Raw genomic sequence first — 18,783 nt, 5'->3', positions numbered from 1 at the left:
TATTCATGGGAGCTATTTACGAAGCTGATATACATTTACATACATAATTATGGTGACATGAGCTATTTTCAAACTAGCTGATGCCCACGGCTTCGCTCGTATGGATTACGGACTTTTTTTACTAATAAAAGCAGCCCAAGTTACTTATTATTACTAAGCTACCTGTCAATAAAGGTCCTTCAAAATCGTTCCAACCAAATCAGAGGTTAGACAGAATAAACAGACGGACAAAAATTGTAAAAAGTATTATTTTGATGTATGTATCGTATGTATTTTCATATGCATGTAGTACATAGCGGTTATATTAGTAAATTACAGACAGACACTCCATTTTTATTTATTAGTCTAGATTTTGAATATAATGTAAAACAAACAAGTACAACGAGTATTCTCAATTGACAGGCTAAAAATGGAATAACACCTGAATACTAGAAATAAATTATTATTTATTATTATGCTGTAGCTGTACTTCTTTTTGTTTCATTTGTTAACTGACGTTATTACTCTCTATAATCCAAACTAATATAGCCATTCATGAAATTGTGACTTATTAATAATTTCTATTAATTCATCTAAATAATTCATATACAAAATTAGCTGACCCGGCAAGATTCGTACCGCCTAAAACACGAGGGAAAGATTTAACATGTGAGAAGAAATCTCACATGTTAAATCTTTCCTGGACTTCCACAATTAATTTAATTAATTCAACACTATTTGCCTAACCGGTCCAGCCGTTCGCAAGCTTAAGCGAGACTAACAAACAGCAATTGATGTTTATATAATAAAGAAGATAATACTTACATTACACAGAAGAAAATCACCACACCGGTCCAAAATCAGCGTCAATCACCAGTCAATCACAGATCCACACACAGTCCAACAAACGATCAACAATACGAAATCCAAAGCAAATGTTCCCAAACCCTCCATTGTACATTTCCCAGGGATTTCACTTGTTGTTACAGAACTACAGTTACCATCCAAGCTTTAATTAGTTCATCAGATAATTTAGTTTGCCTCGCTCTCGTTACGCCGGCGAAGTGGACAGGGTAATGCAACTTGAGCCAATAATCTAATTATTTGACGAGACAAATACAAATTAGTGATGCTGCGTAGACTAGGTGCCTAGGTAGGAATTTATGTTACATAATCTCTTGATAAATAAAGTCGTTTTGAAATATGAATGTGGTAATTGGAATGACTTTTCTCTTTTGTTTCTTTCAAGTATATTTTGATTTAGTGATTTTCTGATATTCTTTTGTAACACTGCCTCGTTAGCTAACGTAGTGGTCGTAAGTGTTACTGCCTGCCAAAGGGTCTCGGGTTCGATTCCCGGGTCAGGCAATGTGTTGCTGGGACATTTTCGGTTTTTCGATTTTTTTTCAGTAGTAGTACTGAGTCTGGAAAAGTGCTCAGTGTATGGCAATAGGCTCACCCCCTATTACAAAAGTGGGTGTTCATAGTACAGTGCCATAATGGGCACTTCTGCCTACCCCTTTGGGGATAAAAGGCGTGACGATGTCTTTTGTAAAAGGCAAGAATCATTATTATGAGTCAAAATGTGTAATTGTACTTTTAATATAGCCAATCACTCTAGATAGGATAATTTATAATTAGATCTTTCAGCCACTACCACAACTAATATGGTTACTAACACAAGCCTACACGACGTGTCCTATATTTGAATACAGCATTCCGTTTAAGAATTCAGCCAGTGAAACACTTATACCTAGAAAATTACAAAACCCATTTTCTATTAAAAAGCTCAAATACTTACTATACAATACAATTTTCATTACGCGTTTAATATTAATTCATCCCTAAACATCGAATGTAATATGAAATATATCGATAGAAAAAAAAAATATATCAACAAAAACTCGGGCTTTTAACGTTCAAAGGAACTTGTGACATAATGTCCGCATTATACCGTGACGGGGCGACGCATAAAGTAATTTAATACAATGCTATAATTTACAAAAGAATTATAACGAGACAGAAATATAAGAACGTAGGGAGTTCTTACATCACGACCCCAATGAAGCGAAATGTCTCTCATTTTTTGTGTACTAAATAAAAATATTTCATTGTCATAAAAACTGTCTTTGAAGGTGTATCTACACTGTTTCTTTGTTATAAGACTGGTGTACTATTCATTAACTTGGTATACTTTTTAAGCTCGGCTCGAATATTTTCCAGGTAGACAAGAAGGGAGTTGTTTTTACTGTAAGGTCGATACATCATCTCGTCCTTTGTTTTCTTGCAATTTTTACCCCGCCTCGGGTGCGTATTTTGTGTTTTTATTTTGTTTATATTCCTTGTTTTCTGAGTTAAAAGGGGAAATAATTTGAATAGAAATTATTTGCTGCTTTTTCAAAATGTTAATGAAATGTTTATCTTTGCGAGTTTGATAATAAAATATCGATTGTTTTTACGATGATAATGGATACGGTGAAAACAATGAAAAACAAAAAGAAATAGATTTTTAGAAATGACTTTAATCTTCCTTTTACCTGGAAATAATTACAGACTTTAAAAATCTTAATCTATAATTTATTTACAATCGATAACTATAGTTTAGTTACAACCTTAATTAATATTTATACACAAAGGAAAATGACTAGTAAGTTATACATTCTGTGAACGCTTAGAAACCTACATTTTTACAATCTATATCACATTTTCATTTTTTTATGTCTAGTGTCATTACAATGTAAAGTCTGGATGAAATTCAATTATGAGACACAAAAATTATACTTTTTATTCCAAAGTAATCTTCTTATTTCGCTCGTATTTTTTAAGATTAGTGTATATTTCACATTATATTCAAGTAGAATTGTTACAGGAAAATATTCCTATTAAATTAAGTCATTAACATGATTCAGTTTACACTTAAATCCGACAATTCATTTGTTAGAATCAGTCACTAACCACTCATACTACTAACATTTTAAAATGATTTTATTTATTTTGTATCTTAAAATCGTATTGTCAAGCGTTTTATGTACATTTAGATATGTTATTTGATGAGAATATAAAAGTACTGTGAGATTTTTGATGCAAAGAATATTAACTGTCTGACGCCTGCTATTCAAACTTATATATAAAGTTAATTTATTTACACAATATTGTACAAAGTCAAAGTCATAGTCTTTGTCTCGGTATAAAACAAATTACTTAACAATAGAAGCCGATGTCTGCATTACAATTTCGAATCTGAATATCTATTGATCAAATGTTAGGGGAGGCACTTTCGCCAAATTCAGTCTTCAATCTAATGTTTACACAAAAGGAAATCTGTAAATATTTAAATGTCCTAAACGCTATACTGTTGTTTCTATGAGATCCGGTGTGGGTCAACAAAAACCGTCTTTCAAGTCCGGGTAACCCAAATCAGGCATCGCTCTTCTTGACCCGTTGCCTCTTGAGTTCTCGACTCGCATGCCTCTTCCAGCCCGACCTAAACTAGCGTACCTTGTATCCGCGAGCTTATCCCTTTGTGCTACCTCGTCGTAGTAACGAGCGTCGTTCAACCCTGCACTGTATTTCTGACTTAAGCTGTACTTATCTATCGTCGCATACTTTTGCACGGTAGCGTATTGGCGAGCTGCTTCAGGAACGCCGTTCGTTTTAGCTCGATCAAACGGTCTTTCTTCAGGGGGTAATGCACCATCTAGTCTTGCTTTGAATTCTTTGTCTTTTCTTCGACGTCTTTTGCAAGCACAAAGGGCTACAGTTATTGCACATAATAGAAGACCAATACCAGCGGCCGCGGCTACGTACGGAGGAGGCAGGGATATTCTGAAGGAGCAATTAGAATCGTCTTCGTCGTAACCTGAAGGACAGTGAGCGCTGCCATCACACCATAGTGCGATAGGAATACAGGCGTTCAACTCCGGGCAGCTAGACAAAAGAACAAAAACATTTTAATATACACTTCTACGTATTTAGAGAATTATTGTAATATGCTAAACAAAAATTTTGAAAACTCACCTGTATCGGCATTCTAATGACACTGGTGGTGGAATGGTGTTGGAATCCGAATCGTGGTCAAAAGACGGTTTCTTCATAAGTTCAATCCATTTGATTGAATAGTCCGCTTGTTCGTGTTGTAGAAAATCTATCACATAGCTCCGGGCATGAGGTTTCAAAGACGTTTCCAAAGTTGTCTGAGAAGATTTCCAGCCTGGTGAGTACAGGTCTATGGTACTTGTACCATCTGGGCATACTTCTCTTAATTTTGATGTGTCATGGGCTTCGTATATGTATAGACGGTTGGGCGTGGTACAGAAAGGTGAAGATGGCGTAATTTCATAGCCAGGAACTTTGACGTACAAATATCTTCCTTGCACAGGAGTAACTTCATCACCTCCAGGTTCTATCAGCCAAGGTCTATGAACACAAGCTACTTCGGCTCGTACACTTTCTGATATGACATGTCTATCTCCGACTATTTCTGGTGCAACAGGTATTTGTCTTTTATCGTACAGTCGGATTTCTCCACTGCTGCCTCTAAGCCGTCTTTTACCCCATCCCGTCGAACACACAGTCTCGTCTCCCGGCCCAGTAGGAACAAATTTGTATTCGCCTTCAAACGCGAAATCGTCGTAATCTTCAGTAATATTCATCATAGTAACAGTGAAGTTGATCTCTACGACTGGGGCGGTTAATGTATGAACATTTAATGGCTCAGATCTATTAGTACAAATGCAGTCTCTTTGTATCGGTACTCCTTCCCAAGGATATTCTGTTATAATAATTTGGGCGAGACCTTCGCCCCCAATGGTTCTTTTCGCAGGCCTATCACATTTCCAACGACTCGTTCGTGAGTCTTTGTGCGTATTACAATATTTATTTCCGAAGTAAGTGCTTGTGAAGGTTAACTGTATTCTTTCTCCTTGTTTCGCTTCGAATCTGCAAACATTATGATAATTTCAACGACACGTTTAATGGAGTCTCAAGGTTTTAGGAAGTACTTAGAAATAGTTTTACCTTAAAATGCAAGTGAGGTTTTGTGCGCCACCTCTTCCATAATAAAATATTGCTCGAGGAGCTTGAAATCTCCCGGAGTAAGTTTGAGCAGATTTGAAGACGCGGTCGCAAGCTGATTGTGAGTCTACCAATGGTTGACCTTGCTCACTTACGTCGACAAATTCGTAGCGAAGGACAAACGAGACTGGGTAGAGTGCTGAACCTTGGCGGAGTTCCTGTAAAGAAATACAAGGTAAAAATTGGATCTAACTTAATATAATTTACCATAGTCAGTTTTAATAGACTCTTAAAGATACTGTAGTCTTAATTTGTGTTTCTATATTCATATTTTAAAATTACTATCAACTATTACACAAAAGCTATTTTGTCAAGGTACATAAAACATCAAATTCCATCTTTTGTATCATAAATATCGCCGTAGACATTATGTCTTGGAACCATTAGTAAAATACTCGAGCTATTAGTAAAAGCCTAACAAGTATAGACATTAATCATAGTTAATGATCTATCTTCATACATTTTCACTCTTCTGTAAACGTTGAAAGTTGTTTCTAGTTTATAAGCAGTATCACCAAGGTCGGTGCCACGGTACTGAGACCGCGTGGTGTAGTAAAACTTCAAATATTTAGTTAGAAACTTGCTTCAGTCCTTCCTCTGTTGAATTTAATATTGAATAATAAAGCAGTTCCCAACTAGTGACTTTAACGACTTGCTTAAGACCAGGTTTCCTATATTAACTAGGGCGTATTCTGGTTTCTGAAGAACTGCGTCGAATACAAATGACAGTGTTGAAGTTTATTATAATTATTTTACGCGCTGACTACTTTTCTTTTTCAGATCGTGACCGTAGGAGATTGGAGATGAATTAATGGGTGAAATCCTTTTAATCTTTCTATGATTTACTTACTGCCGTACTCAGAGACATTTAATAATTACTTAAACTTTTAGCAACGAAAACAATTGCTAAGGACTGGGTCAAGTAATAAGAGTACGGCCGTCAAACTTTTACTTCAATATGTTCAAATAAAATTCAATTATATATTACAAATGCACTATACAAACGCACACAGTAAAATTTAATTTATAATTTGACATTGTCATTAAATCATTTTTGCTGTGTTTATTTCTATCAAGAAAACTTAGGTGAATAGCTATCTAGATGAACCAATTGTATGTACCACGCAGCTTTACTTAAACAAGCGAAACCCGAACTACTATTCGAAAGCAAAATGAGAGGAAAGTTTATTCGCAAATTGGAAACTGAAATCAACTCAGCCAAATCACGAATTTTAGTCTCGTGTAGGAGCAACGGAATTCGGTGGAAAATTGCAAATCGTGATATCCTATGAAAATCACACCTATCGCTGTTCACGCTAAATTATCAGTAAACCAATTAGTTTAGCAAACCAGTTCTACCTAATGATGTTTGTACTATAGATACCTACTTAGGTAGGGACTCATATTTCATGTCATTAGATCGTATATCATTTGGTTAATTAACTTCCGTGTGTACTATATTGGCTTTATATGAAGGGAAACTAAGAAAGTGTAAGAAATCCATTGATGCTGGAAAACAATTATAGATATGTTTTGGTTTTGCTTTTGAGTAATAAATTGCATCGTCGCTAGTTATTACTGACAAGCTTTTTTAATCAACCGAAATATTAGTACTATGTGGCTATACTGCGTTGTAAGCTAAGCTGTGAAACTATATGACTGTTTCCTCTGATACTAAGCTATGACTGAGACTGAGAGGTGCCGCCAGTGGAAAAGTACCCACCCTAAGACAATTAATTCATCTCCAAAAGACAGCGACATCTTCATCAGATGTATTATCTACTACAAGTAGTAACCAAAGATAGACAGACAACATCCAATCTAAAACTTGATGCAAACCACCGCAAAGAAAATAAAACGACCATAACGAGTGATGAGTCGCAATAAATCCAAAGTTTTACAAACACTTCAGTACGTGTCTCATCGCATGATACTCCTAACACTTAAAATAACGTGACAACACTAAAACATTCTATCACAGTGAGAGGAACGAAGCACGTGCCCCTTGCATTATTCACTATGGCAAATGCAACGGGAGCAACGCGTGACTTATCTACCCTGGCTGCTATGAATGTTTCACACGCCTCAGAAGTTACATCAGGCAGCAATACAGCTGAAAGGCCAGTGGTGAACTTATAAAAGGAAACAATACCGTAATCCAGCGGGGATTGCTGCTTTGAATGTCAGAGTATAGGATCGATACGAGAATAATATAACCTCCTTATATATGCGGGTTGATATAATGGAGAAATCATGTTTATGGGATTTATATTATTATCCTCTGATTTGTTGAGAGGGTCGTTTATGAAAAAGGAATATCGTAATTTTCCTATATAGGTAGGTACGTATCTGTAGCTACTTTGATTTTCTTTTCCCCTTGATATTTTATGAGGTACTACAAAGACGAATTGTAGCTAGTCGTAAGTCGTAACTGAACTAGAATGCTGATTAAGATAAAGTGGAATATAAAAATGAGTCTTGTTTTGCCATGAGAATATTTATGTGTAATTATAATAAATTTACTATTTATGTTAAACCTAAATATTTCCATAGTACCTCGTTGGAAGACATTTACAGGACTTTGACTTTTAATCGCTTGGATCATTAGTATCGTGGCCCCAAAAAAATACTGTTTTATGTTTAGATAATTATTTGTAGACATTTTTTTTTTGTTTCTATTATATTCTCGAGCGAGTTATTACTGGGCTCTTTTCGGATTTCCGAAAATTTCTCAGTAGTAGCACGAAGTCTGAAAATGTGGTATATGGCAATAGGCTCACATGGGACTTACAACATATATTGTAAAAAGTAGGTATACATTGTACAGGGGCATTACGTGCTATAGTGTGCACTTCTGCCTATCCCTTCGGGGGTAAAAGGTATGACAATATAAAAAAAGACGATCTTTTGATAAATTCACCCTAGTTCAAGTCTTATCCAAGGAGATTCTTGAATTTATACATATATTTTGTCCATTCATCATAATTATTATAAAAAGTAAGAAATATTAGAATAAAAGACCGTATATTCCACACGACTGAAATATTCCAACATGAATTATCAAAGAACAAGTACGCCACACGCCGCAGAATGGAAGTGCCATAACTTTCACATGATACATAATCCAGAAGCCATATTCTTAGTAATTCCACGAGAAATATGCGAGAGAGACATAAAAATTTCGCAAGATCCACTGGAACTATTAGCTCGCGAATGCAAGTGACGTGTTTTATCCAAGTAGGTACACACATGAAACTGTACAAAACCAGTATAAACTGGGCGTCGAATAAACGGAAAGGTTATACAGAGTGAGATCATAGTAAACTGGTTTTGTATACATCGATGTGAAGCCCTGTGTACTTCTAAATTCATGACCGTTCCGAGCCACTTCTATGCAATATGCTCCTGTTATATTTTGCCCAAAAATTTCTCGCTACCTGTCACAATGTGCTCTTTGCATACGTGAGTACATTCCGAAATAGGTAGATAAATATTTGCAGCAGTAATTATGTGAGCTTTGGCAGTTAGTTTGTTTGTAGTCTGTAGACTGTTTGTTGCTTTAATTTACGTTGTAATTTTTATTTGGATGTTTTGTTTTTTATCGTAGTGCCAGTGCCGTGTCGTTGAGTCTGTTTTTAGGTGTACAAAAATTTTTGTGCAAGCATTTTTTTGTTACAGATTTATTTTCGTGCTAAAATTTTAACAGTAGAATCTACTCAAATATTGCATGTAGGCTTTAAAATGTTTTGTTTCTATGATAGTTTATTCATTTATTTGGTTAAAAAAATCTAAAATAACTTTTGGAGCAAACGCATAGAAGCTAATTAACGTAAGAAAAAACCAAATAAAGGTCTCTTGATCATACATCATTACTGACTACCCAAGTTAGCTACGTCGTTGTGCAAACACCTACAAACCTAGATCAAAGGAAAATGTGCGCTAATGTGTACTAAGTAGCTTAAACCTAATTATTTACTTACTTGCAGTATAGTGAGCGCATTCCCAGTGGTGATGTAGCTCTCGGAGGGGGCGCACGGTCGTGTTGCCCTGGTTGCATTCGAGAGTAGAGCGTGATCACACAGTCGAGGCGACTCTTCGCGACAAAACAACCCCAGACGAGACTTTTTGTCGCTCATATCCAACTGTTGAAAAAAAAATTGGTTAGAAAAATAAGCCAACAGAATATGTAATCAGAAAGGACCTCAGTCGGCTTTATACAAGCTCTAATATTCACGTTAAAAAAGGCTCCAAAAAGTATTGAATATTTATAGCATATCAGAACTTAAGTAAATAAGTTAAAGTGACATCTCGACTCTTAAAAAAAATCCCTCGTAAATTCATGCAAATTGAAAGAAAACTAAAAAGGCCCTGAATAAATTATTTACTTATTCAACTGAGCAACACTATTTACATAGTGTATCTGCGGACGAACGGAAAAACTTTTCTGATTAAAGTGCCAACAAAAAATAAGTTGAACTAGAACCGCTTATCCATTCTTAATGCAAACTGAAGAATCTCGAATGAATGAAACGAAACACCGCACTGCAGTCGGTGGAACTCGGTAAAAGTGCTCAGACACATTAAAGAAAATTAATGTTTGGCTGCCGACGTCAAGTGGGGGGTTGAGGTAGTTGGCAAAGTGAAATGGCACGAATAAATGCTGTGAGAATGCCGCCCAATTCTATATCGCTTCGTGCTTGTATCATCGCGTAAGTCTTGCGCACTGCGAAAGTTTCACTCAGTACATGTTAAACTTAATCCACATTTCATTACGATACACGCCGCCTCCGGACTTTTTACCATTGAAATTCATGTACTATAAAATTTTATACGAACGACCCGGTATTGTGATTCGGTATGCGATAACAATTTAAATATTTTATTTTTATTGCGCGAACGCCAAGAATTGTTTCCGATAAGTACGGAAGTTAGACAATAACAATTTTAAGAGGAGATTTACAGTGTTATTCGGGACATTAGACGACACATGTCGGAGTACTTCGCTGTAGTACCTACGATTTGAATTCAGAATGATTCTTTTTTTGTTTGAAAGTTTGTTCGCTTTACTTTCTTAAAAAGATAAGAAAATGAGGAGTAATGTATTATGAGTTGTATTGAGTAGACATCTTTCATTATTTAAATTTCCTCCTCCATAGATAGTTCGTTATCTTTATTTAAGAACCAACTTTTCAGCAAGCATAAATTCAAATGTAGTGACATAAAAACGTCAGAGAAAACACTAATTGTCATAGAAAATTATACCCTATAAACGACAAAACAAAATAAAATCATATCTTATTTCCTTGTACCGATTTTAGAGATATGACATAACAAATTAAGGTCATTTTGTAACAACACGGTGTTACTTGCAATTATCATTCGCAACGTTATATTTCAAGCTTGTCTCGACTATAAATCTAAACCCTCCCCGGCCATTTCCAAGATAAATATTAAACTCATTAAGGAGAACTAAATATCTAATTAAAATATCCTGTAATTTTACCTAAACTGCTTCGAAATATTCCCTAATTAGTAATAAAATATTTCTTGTTTATTCTAAGCGATACGTTTTGCTTTAAATTACGATTAGGTATTTTGCTTACTTTGGGAAGAGTTTTGGGGTTTGACTTTATTTAACTCTAAGTCAAAGTCAAAATTATTTATTTCAATTAGACCTGGGAGGCAGTATTTGAAAGTCAAATAAAATTACATTAAAAAAATGTCTTGCGGTGAGTACTCTAGTGAAGCTATTTGCTAGTTCTAAAGTGTAGATTCGTTTGGCGAAAAACGAGCAAGAAACTCCATAGGTTACTCTTTTTCAGTCAGATACACAATTCTTGGTTACTTTGTGTCGATTGCTTCAAATAAGTAAGTAAGTATAAGTACAACACGCTTTGCTGTTATTGACTACCGGTCTAATTCTCAGTCACGTCTGAAAAGGATAATCACTATAGATTTAATAATTTTAAGTTGGAGTTTGTTATTGTGTATAGAGAATAATTACTCGTCCTCTTTTAAAATAACCCTAAATCCACAAGCAAAAATACAATATTTTTCCTTCTATGATTCCATACGACGGCCCGGTACATAAAACGGTATTCTTTATGCTATGAATAACCGAACGAGATTCAGCCGGTTCGCGTTGTAACTTGTTAAAAATATAGCCTTGTTTAAAATTCGACTGCATACAAATGCTCTTGTTTGCTTATTGTTAACGAATTAAGAGTCAAATGTGTTGCAAAAGTTAATGTCTTTTGGCATTGTGTACGATAACGCACTTAGTAAGACTTTGTGAGAATAACTTGTCAATATAGTTTAGAGAGTACAGATCTACGCGAGACACAGTGTGTTTTCTATTGTGTCTTATATACAAGAGGTTAATAACCTTTATAATACACAGTTACCAAAATCACCTCTTCTAATAATATAATCTACCTGGAAGTACAAACACAATAAACTCACCTTCCGATCCAAATCGGCATCAGGGGCGGCTCCATCCCATATAGTCAGTTGTGAGGAGCAGTCCTTCTGTTGATCAAAGCCAGCGGGTTCCGTTCCAGCAGAGTGGTACTTCACAAACGACACCCAAACTATCTCGTTGGCTCGACCCTAGAAAGCGTAAATCGTTTTAACTACCAGTAACAACCCTAGCTGTTTTGTTTCAAAGCTAGTGGACATACAAAATGGTTGCCTCGGTGCCCGTTTTTAGTAGATATCGAAAACCTTGTTTAGTCCTTGTCGCATCCGAGTCCGGAATTACTTTGAGTCGGTTTTACAAGAGATCGGATTACGACTCTTGTGTTTTGTGATTTAGGGTTTGGGAGTACAGCGAGTAAATGCTGGTGGACTTTATTTTATTCTATAAAGTTTTCTCAATAAATAAATGTACCGTACCTAAAAAGGACTCGTATCACATAAATCATTTGTAATTTAATTACACACATGTTTAATAAATAACACATTTGTTTATTATCAAAACATAACCTTATTACTGTTGAAATAAATACTACACCTACGCTAAATTATTGTTGCGTATATCAATAATATATTCTATTTGTATCTCCTATACGGCCTACCTTTAAATGTCAGCCATGAATATTGTATTACAAAGTTCATTTTGTTCAATTACAATGTGAATTTTACATGATTGCTCTCCGCATCTTCATCGAATAAATTAATGTGAAAAATAAACTCAAAAGTGATCTTGTACCAATAATAATACGACAAAGCACGTGTATCATCTGGTCGTTGCTTGCGTGCTTCTCAATCCAATGATATAATATATTTTTGTAAAGAAATAAGTCCTCAAAAAAACCTACTTAGAAAAGGCTGGAGAAGAAACAAAAAAAACGGGTGGATATCTAGTTTTAAATTAAAGAAAGACTATACTTGACAGAATTTTACAATAGTTTCCACTTTGAGTTTGACGTATTCTTGTCAGGAGTTGATAATACAACTAATTTCCTACAAAATTAGCGGTCCTTGGTCCAAAAGTTGCTAGTTTCTGAGATATTCAACATTTTTGGTTTTGGTCAAAAAATCCCGAACTGACTACAAAAACATCAATAAATAAAAAAATACTGGTTTGATTTAAGTACTATTGTAAACTCAAAATTCGACAAAAATATTGTAAAACAATTTTACCGTTTTCCGAATAGGTAAAAAGTCCATTTAGTTTAGTTCCGCTACAAATATTTTATGAGATGTAGGTAAATAATTTAATGGACTTCGTTTTCCGGTATGTTAGCAGTTACACGAATAAAACTAACCACGTTTTGTTACAATAAAAACGTAGGAAAAATAAACCTGCAACAGATTGGTTAGATGATTATAACATGTGTACCTACTAATGTTTCTATCTTTTCGATTTATTATTTCATGATAAAGTCTAGATTTAGTGCATTTTCACCAGACTTATGCTATGTAGCTATGCTACGAAGATTTAATAACTAAGCTGTGATTCAATTTATAGTTTCCACTGGTACTAAGCCATGTAGCTGTGCGAAAATATGCACAGCTCGAGTATACAATGTTATCGATAGTATTTGGTAACACGCATCTTTCCATATAAAAACATAGCTTAGCTGAGTCCGTTTCAACCAGTGCTATGGTATGTGTAAATAATTAGTGGAAGCCAACCGCATCCACAGTAACATAGCATAAGACATCTCTGGTAGAAAAGCAACCTTCATCTAAATTAGTACGTATACACGGGCAACCAATATAACACTTCATTTTAAGCCATTTAAGCTAAAAGTAATCGTAACACCAACAACATAAAGCTTAAAATTCTGTAACCACTTCAATTCCTTTATATAGAAACACAGTATTAGAACAAACATTTACCTGGAAATAGTAGACGCAAGATGTGTTCGGTGGCAGTGAATGCCTCGGGTTCCTTAGTACTCCACTGGTTTTATCCGAAGATCGGAGCACAAAACGGCAACGGCCATCTGAACGCACGTATGAATGGGAGTCTTTCTCCACATAGAGCACCTGTGTGAGATAAGATGGTTAATTGTATATGTGCCTATGTACCTATGTATGTGTATTAATTTGTGTTATGGAAATATTGTATTTATCAGAATCATTTTATTATCACACTCATTGCCGCAGTCAGAAACATTTAATGGTTACTTAAACTATTCCTTAGTAACAATTTTGTATGGAAAACAATTGCTAAGGACTGGATTAAGTAACCATTAAATGACTCTGAGTGTGGCAAATAATAATTTTGCTCAGTACCCTTAGTACGAGTTTGCTTTACGTCTGAAGTAATCGAAACGAAAGCGCGCCCAGCGCTCTGATTAGCCGGCTCGAATAAACTAACCAATCAGACCGCCGAACGCACTTAAAGCAAGCTCATACTAAGGATACTGAACAAAAGTGATTTTACCGGCAACAAGCAAAATAATTTTATATTAAAATAAAGACTGACTCTGTACACAGATCCGTTGACATTATTATAGCAAATTGCATCATTTTAACTGTAATTACTGCCTTTGTAACAATTAATCTTTATCTTTGTATCTGCATATCTTTATAAGCTAGCTTTATTCACTTTCTATTATTCTATCATATTAATAAACTTGTTATTCAAATATAAGCTTTATACTACTAGATAAAAGAGGTATTGAATGAAATACTTCAAGTATAAGCTTTGTGTTGAATGCAATACAATCAACTTTCCTTTGCACAGAGAGTATGGCTTTAACTTAGCAATCGTTCAGTCTCAATTGGAAAGTAACGATTTTTAGTAGCTCGTTCTATCATTGTAAGTGGAATGTTGCTTGCTTTAGAAGTTTATTTTCCTAAAGCTAGAAGTTAGAGTAATTGATTTTATTTTCTGAATAGAGTTTGTTCTAAGAACCATACTATAATATCGGTCTGTAATTTATAAGCCTTGACATGATCATTATTCTTCGTTATTCAAAATAATTCACAAGAACATAGTCATTTCATTAGCTAATAGTAGCTACAATCGTTAATATGAAACACAAATTCAACTGAGCAACTTCACTATAAACACACAAAGGCAAATTCACAATAACATCCCCCACCAAACAAGGCATTTCGCAACAAATCTTCTATATTTCACCAAAGCTGGAAATAAATTCAGAGCTGTCTCACCCAATCCACACACATAATACACTATAGGAAAACTCACCTGTACTTCAAGCTCGAATCCCGGTAGATAGCTCAATGGAACTGGGTGAAACGGATTATCGTAGGGCGATGTATGAAACTCCAGTAACATATTCGGTCCTCTACTGACAATATCTGGTACCGCATCTCCTCCACAAAGACGTACTAGTACCGGTGAATCGCGAGTGGGTCCGTCCCAAACTGTGAGGTAATCTTGCACGACATTGCATTGGTCCCAAATCCTGCAAGAGATTGATGGATTAGTGAAGTTTGACAAGTGTTGGGGTTTTAATGGGAACAGATTGGTATCTTGAGGGTTTAGGTGGAGTGTTGTGGAATGATATACGCGGGCTTAGGACCTTATTTAAATTGGAGTGACGTGTTCATCAGTGTGTGGAAAATGCTTAAAAAGGGTGATGTTTGTAAAAGTATTAAAGTACGGTACTTTATCCGTAATATTTGCTACTTAAACTGAATATTATCGTTATTTTCTACAATCATAACAATAATATCTCTGGGCAAACGGATAATAGAGTGGATATCTAATGTGTACTTAATAAACACGTACTTTTTAATTTTCTTACGAAAACAAATACTTTCGAAATTATTTCTATTTGGAATATCGTGTTACGTCACTTCTAGATACAATTTTATTCGTAGAAATGACGTATTTTCTCTCACTCCTAAACTTTGATTCGTTTTATTTAAGTATCTGATATGACAAAATAAAAAAATACCTGTCTAATATTTTGTGATTACCTAACTGACGGACTAATTAGATTTAATTTTCTTACCCCGTCATCATCCCTCTTAGCAACAAAAAATCAAGATCTCTATCCAAACAACGTGACGACTAAATTCTCAAACCAAAAGCTAACATAATATTATTAAGTCTCATTTTAACAATTCTCCCAAGAATAAAAGGCTAATCTCCTCGTTTTAACACCGACGCCTTTCAAGCTCCTTAAATCGGGTGTAAATAATTTTGGCAAAATTGTGAACGGATAGAATTTGTCAACATTATTCATGTAACAAATGGAAGTTTCGTTTCACGATTAAGACTCTTGTTGTTAACTAATAACGGAGATGGACGGTGTTTCTTCATTAATCTATATTAGTGCTGCAATTACGATTATCATCTGACATGAGTTATGGTTATGTAAGAACTGCTATTGTACCTTTTGTTATGGTAAGTGGTGAAGGAAATTGTGAATGTTGTAGGTGTATTTTAAATGTAATTCAGTTCGGTCACTTAATTGTGTTAACTTTGGTTTAATGTTTATTAATCTGTGTCGTATATTAAAATGTATTTTTGTTTTGTAATGCAATCTTAAAAACTGGCTCGTTGTTCGAGACAAGGGGTCCGGATTCGATTCCCGAGTCAGGAAATGTATTATTGCTTTTTTTTGGGTTTTCGAAAATTTCTCAGTAGTAGCCCGTAGTAGTAGACTAATAGGCTTACACCCTATTACATGGGACTTATAACACAAATGGTGAAAAGTGGGTGAACGCTGTACAGTGGCATTACGTACCGTAATGTGCACCTCTGCCTACCCCTTCCGTGACCTTACTAATCTTAAAGAAGTGTGTATAAACAAAAGTGCAGCTAAACTTGACTTTAAACAAAAATGACTCAAATTACACACTACAGTTAGTACTACCACTACTATTAACTGGAGTACATACTACCAGTTAGATCATAACGCTTATTTTTATATCTCCACAATATGACAGAAGTTTGCAATAAACAAACAGTCTCCTTAAGTAACGACTTTACTCTCGAAGTAACAAGAAACGAACACAAGTTATATGTGTACTCACTTTAAGACACGCTGACTCCTATCGTACTTTACTATTTGGTCTTTGATATGTATTTTGTGACTATTCGTCTGTCTTACTGCTAGTAAAACATGTTTATCTGCTGGTATCTGCAAAGAAAAACACACAATATAAACTCAACTCTATCCACCAACACACAGAGCAGATTTTGGTTCAACAAAAAAACTTCCAACCCTTACGCATCCGACATTTATTATGTACATTCCAGGTGTAACAGTTACGCAGTTTGGTGTGAATTTTATATTAAATATTAACACAAAGAGCCACAAAAAGCCCACATTACACTTCTCCTGCTTACGATTTATTTTCTAAACAAAAACCAGAAACAAGCCCCTTTTTAATTGCTTTGTTCTCTTGTTTTAACTTTGGCGTCACACCTTTTATTCTGTTTTTCATATTTAATTACAGGGTGATGCAGGAACACGTTTATTTTTGACTCCTAGGAGAAATGTTTTCACTTCCTGACGAACGTATTTTAATTTAGAAGAAGATTTTATGACGGTATGCACCTCTTTGTTCTTACGTTTGCTTTGATGATGCTAATTATACTCCAAGACATCATAAACGAAAATAGGAGTCTATCCCAAATAAGTATTTTAATTAAAAACAACATTATGTACGTATAAATAAAGTAGAAAGTTCATTTGTACTCACCTTAGTATGTTCAATGCGGTATGTACAAGTTGCGTTCCGGGGATAAACGCCGGGGAAGTTGGGGGATTGTATGCGACAAGCTCTAAGGTCGCAGTCACTCAGTATTCTGTCGCAGTAGGTCCCAGGTACCCTTTCGCCTCTCCACGCGCCAACAGTAGCATTACCGTATCGTAATCTCGCTTCACTACGCCTCAAAAACTTGTAAGCCAACTTGAAGTCGAAATTGTAGCCCACTCCCTGTTGAAATAGGGTTGTCAATATTCTCACAACGAATTTGCACGTGCCAACAATGTTAGGGAATTTAATACTGATTCGCAAGCAATTTCAGAAGATTTTATTGGTTAACATACAATGAAGAAAAACAAACGTTAGGAGTTCAAAGTTTTATTTATAAAACGTTGTTTAAGATTAAATTAATTACTCAAGTAACATAAACGTAACTTTCAGGAGAGCCACTCAAAAATATAACCGAAAAGTAATCAAAAATTTTCAACTTCAGTTTCTATTGAGAAACAGTCATTAATCAATTAGGAAAGCGAAATTATATTCCGAAAGATTCCCTTTAAAAGTAGAATACTAGTAAAAGATAAAAGGCGATGCGCATTAACAAAATTTAGGGAGCCATCCGAAATGTATTAAATGGTTCCGAAACGAAATTCCCGTTATTAAATTAAGGAATTAAGGCGGTACCCAATAACATTATTGTAATAGCGAGGTATCCTTATCCTGCGGTCCCGGGAGGGTGTCCGTAATCGTCGCCTAATTAATTGATCGAAAGTTCAACCCTTAGTGCACATAATACGGCTGCTAACAAGAGATAAAGGGAAGGCAGCGAACCGTTAAAAGCGGGGCGATGTGAAATATTAGTCAAGTCACAGGCGAAAACGTGTAGTTAGTTACATCACGTCAGTACAACACAAAGGGATGCTTAGTAAGTGACTCTTAATGAAGATAAATACTGTTGTTCATTTATACGGATTAACTTTGCTGAGAGCAAAAACTCTAATTAAACGTGTCAGTTTGTTGTGTTAACAAATTGTATGTTAAATCTTATCCCTACGTGCCTCCCTTCTAAATGTACCTTCGTGTATGAAATGTTACATGTCTGTTTTAAAATTCTTCCCACGAAAAAGGCTCTTCTTTTTAATCAACCTCTATGTTTGTGACAGAGATAAAATGTTAAAGTTTAATTGAAAACCTGAAAACATGGTACGCGCTTTATTTTTTACTGAATTAACCCTACGCATTATACATGAGATAGTCTTTTAGAAAAATGGAAGCGTAACGTGAAAAAGTTCCCGTATATAGCCATAATTGCTATGTACCATAAATAAAGTTACATTGAAAACGAGACTAAGATTCTTTAAGAACTGAACTTAAAATTTTATAAGAACAATTTTGTATGTTACTTTAATAGGCTCACCCCCTATTACATGGGACTTATAACATAAATGGTGAAATGTCGGTGTACATTGTATATCGGCATTACCTGCCTTAATGTGCACCTCTGCCTACTCCTTCGGGGATAACAGGCTTCACGTTGCATTTAGTTTAATAGGTTAGGTTCTACTTTAATATCACGGGAAAATCCTA

General features: G+C 35.1%; 1 protein-coding gene across 1 annotated transcript in view; it reads right to left on the bottom strand.

Annotated features, from left to right (window-relative positions):
* Positions 1 to 2,481: 2,481 nt before the first annotated feature.
* LOC118269252 (uncharacterized) overlaps positions 2,482 to 18,783 on the bottom strand; it is a 74,494-nt gene continuing 58,192 nt past the window's right edge. Inside the window, exons 5-13 of the mRNA XM_035584264.2 lie at positions 17,191 to 17,427; positions 16,519 to 16,625; positions 14,720 to 14,939; positions 13,399 to 13,548; positions 11,515 to 11,661; positions 9,033 to 9,194; positions 4,996 to 5,210; positions 3,997 to 4,917; positions 2,482 to 3,906 (exon numbers count right to left, since the gene is read on the bottom strand). Coding sequence (XP_035440157.1) covers positions 3,360 to 3,906; positions 3,997 to 4,917; positions 4,996 to 5,210; positions 9,033 to 9,194; positions 11,515 to 11,661; positions 13,399 to 13,548; positions 14,720 to 14,939; positions 16,519 to 16,625; positions 17,191 to 17,427 — 2,706 coding nt within the window. The 3' untranslated portion in view covers positions 2,482 to 3,359. The remainder of the gene's footprint in view (positions 3,907 to 3,996; positions 4,918 to 4,995; positions 5,211 to 9,032; positions 9,195 to 11,514; positions 11,662 to 13,398; positions 13,549 to 14,719; positions 14,940 to 16,518; positions 16,626 to 17,190; positions 17,428 to 18,783) is intronic.

The sequence above is a fragment of the Spodoptera frugiperda genome, chromosome 2 (genome assembly GCF_023101765.2).
Source record: "Spodoptera frugiperda isolate SF20-4 chromosome 2, AGI-APGP_CSIRO_Sfru_2.0, whole genome shotgun sequence".
Lineage (NCBI taxonomy): Eukaryota > Metazoa > Arthropoda > Insecta > Lepidoptera > Noctuidae > Spodoptera > Spodoptera frugiperda.
This window is presented reverse-complemented; position numbering and strand designations above follow the sequence as displayed.